Below are 9,157 nucleotides of genomic sequence, written 5' to 3' on the forward strand. Positions count from 1 at the left end.
TGAGAACTAAGATGAAAAGAGGACAGTCAGCCTTCTAGGCACTGACATGAGTCAGCCAGAGTCTGTCTAGTCCACCTCAGTGTCAGCAGACGGGACGCAAACCGCAGTCGATGGAGAAGCACGAGTTTTCTGACATAATAATCCATGAAGTAGTTCTTCATACACAGCGGGCGGTTGATCGTACCGCAAACTAAACGTTACTAAAAGTAACGTTTCTTATTCTTCTGGGGAGTTTGAGGAATAAAAAAATGTAATTAAATAAAGTATACAATAAGATAAGATGAAATACAAAACCATCTGAAATATAAAGAAAATGAATAAAAGAAGGAAGATTGGTGAATAAAACCAAGTAAAACAGTAACAAATAAAAACCACACAGAGAATCCCAAGGAAACAAACGATTTTTCTAACATTTAAAAACAGGAACAACACGATATGATAATAATCTGATTGCACAATAACTGCTTTCAGTCCTGCATATTTTTTGGCCCCACACTCTCCTGGACTCAGCTCCATTAAATCACCGTGCACTTTGACACCGCAGTTTTACGAATATGGAAAAATATTAGGAACGAAGGGAAACACCAACACTGATGTCACAGTGTACCGTGTCTTTAATGGTTTTTTTTTTTCATGACCTGAATATGTGCAAACCAATTTGCCCAGTAGATCTCACTGTTACACTAATTCCCATCACTTTGGAATCCATTAAGGCTGCACTCAGGAGCCACGGAGAGCCTCATAACCGCCCTTATTAGGCATGCGTATTTATGCACATATATTTGCATCTTCATCAAATATTTTTAATTAGAGTTTCTGGCATTTTCCAGGGCTGTATGATAAGCAGAGGCTTACAGCATCAGGAAACAGTTGTGAGGTAAAAGAAAAAAAAACATTATTTATTGTATTTGGGAGTGTGTAGAGGAGGCGTAGACATGTTTTTAACATGACAACTGGGAAAGCCGTGATGTATTGTCTGAGCCAACGATGAACAGAGAATCTGCTTCTGCCCATCAGGGCCCTGAATACACATTCAAATCTGACACTGTTCATGAATAATAACATTTAATTTGTCCGTGCTTTTAAAACACAGCATTCAGATTAATGCACTGCAGAGATACTCAATGGTTTATAATATACTTGGTATTTTATGCATCATTAACTTAAAAAAAAAACAATGTCCCAATTTTCCTTTTCAGCCCCAGAATCAATTGTACCAGAGTGAATTCTAATCATTTCAAGCTATTAAGGAACACAAACAAGACCATACTTTTTAAGAGTCCAGTGGACTGGACCAAACAAAGACATCACACCAGGCTGGAACACATTAGCAGCGTGAACGCTGGTGGGGTTTTTTCCACTTTGTACATCATTTAATAATAATAATAAAAAACGACATTAAACATCATGTGAACTCACGTGAAAATCTTGCACGCAGACAATTCTGACCAACGCTAATCAATAAGAAAGATAAACATCAACAACTGATTAGTCAGAGTGACGCGCATCAGTTGTTTCCAAAAATAAACGTGAGTGTTAGCAGAGTTGGGAGGACTGAACAAACACGCCCTGAACGCAGCGTTTTGGCTGCACGTGTGCGACCGCTCGCTCAGATTTACTCGCTCACATTTCACAGTGCAAACAGAGCGAGTTCAACCTTGAGATGGCCGTTACATTATACGGCGTTATTAAAGTGATGCATAGATGAGAGGAACCAAATGAAAAGGCTGTAACCACCGTTCACACACACTGCATAGTGGATATGTGACAAAAGAAAAGCCCCGTTCTTTGAAGCTCATTAGATCTGCAATGTACGAGCTGGACTCCTGGAAAGATAATTGCATTGTACATGGCATCTAATTAAATGTCCATAAGCACCAGGATCCAGGAGCAGAGGAGCATGTGTGTGCTACTGTGTGGGTTGTAAATGTGTGTGTGTTGTACAGAGCTCCTCAGTCCCTCATTCCCAGAGGGAGAAACACTGCAATCACTCCATTAGTAAAGCAGGGAGGAGGGAGACAGAGATGGTGGATATTCAGGGGGGTGGAGGGGGGGGGGCATAGAGAGCAAGTGTGTTTGCAAGGGAGGAAGGAAACGAAGGAAGGGAGGAAAGAAGAAACACAGCTGACTTAGACAATAACAGCAAATGAGGCTGGATACAAGCGAAGAGGGAGGTAGATGAGGGGGCTCGGAGTCTGTGAGTGACAGCAGATAAAGAGAAGAGAGGATGAGGGAGGACTGGAGTGCAGAAAAAGACAGATGAGAGAGTGAGAGGCAGAGCAATGGAGACAGAGGAGACAATCAGGGCGAGAGAAGCAGGATGGATCGGTGAAGCAGGGTCAGAGGAAATACGACTGCTGCTGCAGACGGCTGCTCTGTCCTCTGTCCTATTGTCCTCAGGTTGTCTAAGGATCCAGGAGAAAGCTAAGCTAATAGTGCTGTTACGATGAATGTATTCAAACAACCCACTATAATATTAGTAGCATGACCCCTGACTTCACAGGACAAACGTCGGCTCACAGGTCTGCAGCAGGACCACGCAGGTTCATCTCTCATCAATTATAGATTGTAAACACATTACAAGGACGCAGCGTTGGGAGTAACCTGAGACCAGCCGCTGTGGGCAAACACAGTGGGGAAATGTTGGACTTATGTGACCCAACAATCGCATCAGAAGCAGCGTTTGCTAGTCTTGGTCAAGACTGTGGTAACTCACCACCGCTCTACAAAAAGAATATTCTTATATTAAATCAGTGGTTTTGTATCAAGTAAAAATCTGCTAAAGGAGTAAGACTGGTTTGGTTGAAGAGAATTCTTAAAATAAAAACAAAAATTCGACCTCTGAAAGACTGAATTGCTTTAACACAGACTAAACTAAACTCTCTCTCTCTCTCTCTCTCTATATATATATATATATATATACAAATGTTTTTTGTAATGGCTAATGTAATAGACAACTAGAGTAAATTTTCTTTCCCTCTTTTAACGTTTTTTTTGCTGTCTTGAAATTTTCTTTTTCTTTTAATTTTTGCAGAGATATGTTTTTTCTCTAAGAACTCAAAGTTACAAGCTGGAGCTTCGTTCTGGTCTAACACAAAAATTATTCATCAAAGTGCAGAGAGATGAGAAGACGCTGGTTTACATATGAATGACTACCAAAAAAAATAAAAACAGTTACCAGGCATAAATGTTACCAAATATATTCACAAATAATGCCTAAAAACTTCTCAACGTTGAACAGATCGATGACCTGAAATAAATATATTCCTACTCCACCTCAGATCACCCCCCGGCCCCCGAGTCTCGTTAAAAAACATGTATTTTCCTTCTACTGATACTTTGACATCTTTGTTCCACGGTGGAGTCTGTCAGTTAAGATGGCCTCCTACCGCTTACCTCTGTATCCTGGCAGACATTTTAGGAGAAAAGGAGGAGGCTCGAATCAGTGCTGGATCAATATGTCACAGAGGTGAGAAGGAAGGGGGGAGGGAGGGACGACAGCTGCCACTGTTGACCAAACACAGTCAGGAAAATGACCGTCCACCGCAGTGGGCTTTTCTTTACAAACATGATTGCTTCTCGTTGTCCTCTTTGGAGGCAGAGAGCTGCACGGACATGAACAGACTTCACGTGGCGTCGATACAGAAGACGTGCATCAGGACGACAATATAAATTGACAGGAGAGGTGGAACTCAATCCCTGTTTACCACGGCTGCAGAGATTGATGGCTGCATTCAGGATTTCTACACGGCACTAATTGGATTCACAGGTCATTAGATAAAGTACAGTGTGAGGCTGTTACAGCTTTTACAATAAGGGAGCAGAGAGAAACAGGGAAAATGAGAACGGGTGCAAGAGGGGCATCGATGATGAGGCTGTTTGCTCCTGGACCCACAGTATTTAATTCTCTTTAATGTGTCCAAAGCTCCGTGGTTGGAGGCAGGGTGGATGCAGATAATGATGAGAGAGATGAGTGGAGGTCTATTATACAGGGTCTCTGTTCCACCAACCAGTATTTGATTTAACACTACAACACGCCTTAGCATCACACAAAATGATGGTTTGACCAGGGTTTGTGAATTAGACCAGTGAAGGACCACTGGGATTCAGGAGTGGACACAGGTTCTGCACTGGAGGCGTGAGTGTATTGTCTAGGCCAGAAGCTCCATCTTGCAAATATCAGGAAAAAAATGACATCCAGTGAACAACATACAGTGATAGATTCAGTTACATTTAATGCCTTAAGTTAAATTCAAATGCCCTTCGTGACAGTTCTATTGTGAAAGAAAGAATTCTGACTGGATGCGACTAAAGTGACATGTCATACCAAAATGAAGCCAACTTCCTGCAGAGACACTTGATGATTTTTGGCAGTGAGTTGTTAAACCTGAGGGGATTTTATAACCTCAGACGTTTGTTTATTGATAAACCAAGCGAGCTGAGACACTTGATGGTGTTTATTATTTACAGCACGGTAACAGATCGACTACTTCTGTGTTTCTGCCTCGACTCTGAGGCAGTGGTGATAATAAGTAGCGGAGAGCAGCCGCTGCTTAATTAAACCCTGCGATTTCCCCTCCCTACAATTTTTATGTTATGATTATTTTTGGCAGTTGAGGATTTTATTTGTCTCTGCCCAGGGAGCACCGTGAAGCCCAGCTATTGTTTTCCATATAAAAAGATAAAACAGAATCACCTTCAGATTTTGGTCACTGTTTAAACATAAAGCATTTTTGCTGCTGTTCTGACTCGGACAAACTGTACATCCCATTTGGAGAACAATAAAGTACCTGCATCTGTCTCCATCCACCAACCAGTGGACACACTCTTTTCTCTCGCAGCGGCAGAAGTGAACGGCTGACTTTTAAGAGCGGGTTTATGGAGTCAATGTGATGTTGGCCAACGAGACGGTGGTTTATTTGGCAATTACAACCAGCGAGAGCCATAATTCTAAAAGAGAGACTTTGTGCTGATGTAGTGAATAAGAGAGACGCCAATCATCCAGATTTGTAGCCCAGGGACAAAGTGGGCTGATTGAAAAAACGCTGTAGTTGTTTAGAGAGCCAGCAGGACTTGTTGTTTTAACATAGGATGACAAGAGTGCAGTCTGCTCAGACACACACAGGCATACAGATGGCTGTTGGTTAATTACAGATGGATGGGGGAGGGAGGCACAGTGAGTGAGAGACACGTAGAGAAGGAAGGAAAGATAAGAGACGGAGGTCAGCTAATGGAGCCAGTATTCTCCTTCACTCTCTGTGGACAATTACTTCTGTCTGCCCCGACCTCCTCTGCTGCTCTTAATCAAGGTGCAGGTGCTCGGGGTTTTTAGAATGAGGGAGTGTATGCGCATGTGTGAGGCCAGGGAGGGGCTGCTGCCGTCCTCAGCACTCTCTGGAAGCAATCGGATTAAAGTCCTGCTGCTGCGGAGGCCGAGCTGTTCTCCCCTCTGCAGGGCTCACCTTAAAAGCCTTTATTCACACAACAACTGGCCTTTGCAATCATACAAACACAGCATCCTCAACTCATGTGTATGGACACACACACGCACGCACACACACACTATTCAACGTTTTGCACCAGCAGTGTGCCTGGCCTTTTCGCTGACCTCCCATCATCACCCTTGCTGTTGGCAACCATTACTTTGGCCCCCTGGGGCCTGGCTGCCCCCAGTGGCCCCTGTGCACCGTGCTCAGACAACTGATCTGTTCAAAGATGCTTATTCCACTGGGCTTTGACACTTCATTTGGCAGCACACACTCATCGATTAAATATTCCAAAAGACTCTACTCTTTGCATGGCTGTTAAATGCTACGTGTTCCGCTTCCCATCAATGACAGACAGGAAACCATACAAAAGACCAATTAAAAATAATCATGTTCCTTTCTATAACCAAATTCAGAATTCACCTTGGCTGAAACCTAACTGTTAAATTTCAACAGCCAATGGAAACCTTCGGTTGGAGTGCCATGACCTCTAATATTAAACCCTGGCAGAGACAGTAATTATAGTAACTGAGCGTAAAAAAAACATCCAGGCTGACAATGGGCCACACGCGATATTTTTAAAACACAACATTAGCCTGGGTAGGAAGGTAGCAACACACGTCATGTATCATTAACCTACATACTTCAATGACAGAGTGAACAAAGATACGGCTGTCGCAACGACGTGCCATAAAAACAAACAAAGATGCCAACGTAGCGTTTGTCCAATAAGACGGATGAACGCGCCATCAGGTTTTATTCTACTTTTTTTTTTTTCAATGAATCACTCCTTTGTTATTGTTAGTATCCTGTACAAAAGAGGAGCACCATCCAACACAATGAACAACCTCACTAAACAGTCGTAGACTCGATGAATCAGCGACCCACAGGAGCAAATCAAAAACTAATTTCTTTCTTCATTCAGCAAACCAGGCAGTTTGACCTCATTTGTTTGCAAGGGGGGAAAAAAGAATCAATAGAAAACAGGTGAAAGTCGTCTTCATTAAATCAATTAAGTGAATTTCCGACATGTTTATTTCCGAGGATTATCACAAGGCCAGTGCATCAGAAACTTGCTTCAGTTTCAACTCAATTTTCCACCAGGATTTCTATTTTTCCGCCTTTAAACAACAAATCTTGAGGATATCAACTCATTTCAAAGCGTGTGATTTGTTTTTAATTCTCACCAGATTCCCACAGAAACATGCAAATGTGCCTGTGCTATTGTTTAGTAGGCGGCTCCTGTTGTGTTAGAGTGATAGGAGCAGTGTGGACGTAGCCTCAGTGAAAATGTACTCACCAGTTTGGCAGTGTGGACGTATCCTCAGTGAAAATGTACTCACCAGTTTGAAGTCCTGAATGCTACAAATGAAGTAGGGAGTGTTGGGTCGTCGACTTTCAATGTACACACAATCTGCAAGTTAGAAAACACAAGGGAGAAAATGAAGACACACATTGAGTTTGAGAGAAGAAGAAGTTGACAATTTCCCAAGCTTTCATGTTGTGCAGTTGCAGCCAGACTCTGTAACACAGTTATTGTGTGAGCTGTTTCCTCCACTGAAAAGACATTTATCTCCTCCAGTCAAATTCAATTGGAATGCGAGTAATAGGATTAAAGACTTTTGGAACACTACAAGGTTGCCTTCTCCAAAGCAAACATTACACCCAAGGGGAATTATGTTATTGTTCCATCCACTTCTTTTATACACCAGTGAGCAATATTCACTTTAACCCCAACCCACCCTGCAGCCAGGACTGAAACCTGTTTCTGTCAAATGACGCCTATCATCACAATGACACTGTGTTTCCAGTTAGCCTTGGCTAGGCTGATCAGGAAAACAACAAAATCCTCGATAATGTTTCAGAACGTAACCACGTTACATCATCCTCCCATGTGTTAAAAGCAATCTTCTGATAATGTGAGCGAGGAGGTGACCCTGCCATACTGGGCTGTTAAACTGGATGTGACTGGTGGTATGGCCAGGTCATGAACTCCAATCTCCTTAACAACAACACTCACGCTGCACACGACAAAAAAAAAAAAAAACACGCAGGCATTTTCTGTAAGGGAGAAGAAACGGTGGGCGGTGGTTGGTGAAATGAAACGTAGCTAACAGTCGTAGCTCGGCACTCCATGGAAACAGCCAAGAGTTTAAATTATTAAAGTAAAGAGTGATGTAACAGAGTAGACACAGATTTATTTTCTTTTAGGACAACAGCGAAAATCACATTAAAAAAATTTGTTTTTTTTTTTTCACATTGGGGGGGGAGGGGGTTTCAACATGGGGGGCAGACCCTGCCTAGAGGGCACAGAACTGTTGGGAAATTATTTACAGTTTCTATATTTGCTCCTTTGGTGGCATAAATGACTGATTTTATTTCCTTTGTGTAATGTTAATTACAGTGATTTGTATAATGTTTAAGGGTGGGGGGGGAGGGGGGGGGTTGATAATACTTCTTTTTCCCGGGCTGGGTGAGTGGCAGAGAAGCATGAAGCCTCCTCTCCAAGCCAAGTAATACATTTCCTTTTTAATAGTAATGTAATCCTGCAGCTATGTCACAGCTTCGTCTACAGTAGACAAGGACATCGTTTTTGGAGACTTTGTCTGTTGTGTTGGCTGGGATACTGTAGTGTTCCTGCAAATATGTGTCTACAAAGTAAAAAATAAAAACCAACTCTGGATAGTTCTCGTTTTAAAACCCAAAAGTCACAGCTCACTGTACTAATTTGGTCCATTATTTAATGCAGCCTTAACCTGCTGTTAAGGACAGAAGAGAAAACTTCCTGTTGGAGAAGTGATGTACAAACACATTTCACACCAACACTCTGAGCAGTAGTTTTTAACTCAGATGAAGCACAACAACAAGGTAGTTAAATAGTCTCAGTTTGGTGCAGTGGAGCATCCAGCTGTTGTCGACCGTCACATTTCCCTACGCCCAAAGAGGACGTGAAGCCACTCTGCTTCCATATCCCCATCCCTGAGCTCCGCACTGGTCTGATTAAAGAAAGAAAAGCCCACCGTAGATAAGCAGCACACTGACTCTAGCAGCCGCAGGTGATCATTTCATCCAGACACACGCTGAGCTTAGCTTTTCCTCGGAGAAAGACTAAACGCGCTCTGCAACAAAAGATGTGCCGTTAGCCGCTTTCAGCGTCTGACACCGCCATCACCTGGTATTTATTTGTTTGTGTCAACAGAGCTATCGATCAGGCCGGGGTTTATCTTACCGTGTGCAGAGGAAAAAGAGGGGCAGCAAAGATATTAAATGGCTCTGACACGCGAGATACCATTTGTAGAGAGGATGATGTCTACGAGTGCATCTGTGACATCACCGGCTTTGTTTTGCGAGGCTCTGTGTGTATGCGTAACCCCGGGGTGGGCTTGTTATCTGCTGTGGGCTGAATGAGCCGTTCTCAGGAAACGGGGGCGGGGGGGGGGGGTCCCTCGGTAGCTCTGAGTGACGCATTATATCTCTCTCATGACTGCCCTCTCCTCACTTTTTCTCCCCTCTCTCCTCCACACCAGCCCTGGAAGTCATTTACAAGATAACATGAATGAAAATATCCATCAGCCCTATTGTGTGATCTGTGAGCGACAGAGTGTGTACGTGTGTGTTTGTGTGTTGTGAGGGAGAAAGGGAGAGGGAAGCAGCAGAAGCAGGAGGCGGAC

At 43.1% G+C, this 9,157-nt stretch overlaps 1 protein-coding gene across 7 annotated transcripts in view; it reads right to left on the minus strand.

The window, feature by feature from the left end:
* The window catches only part of rerea (arginine-glutamic acid dipeptide (RE) repeats a), a 151,762-nt gene that overhangs the window by 67,154 nt on the left and 75,451 nt on the right, over positions 1-9,157 (minus strand). For all 7 annotated transcript variants that reach the window (XM_008318819.3, XM_017036011.2, XM_017036010.2 and 4 more), the window contains one exon: positions 6,830-6,900. In XM_008318819.3, the coding sequence (XP_008317041.2) occupies positions 6,830-6,900 (71 nt within the window). The remainder of the gene's footprint in view (positions 1-6,829; positions 6,901-9,157) is intronic.

The sequence above is a fragment of the Cynoglossus semilaevis genome, chromosome 10 (genome assembly GCF_000523025.1).
Source record: "Cynoglossus semilaevis isolate Cse_v1.0 chromosome 10, Cse_v1.0, whole genome shotgun sequence".
Taxonomy (NCBI): Eukaryota; Metazoa; Chordata; class Actinopteri; order Pleuronectiformes; family Cynoglossidae; genus Cynoglossus; species Cynoglossus semilaevis.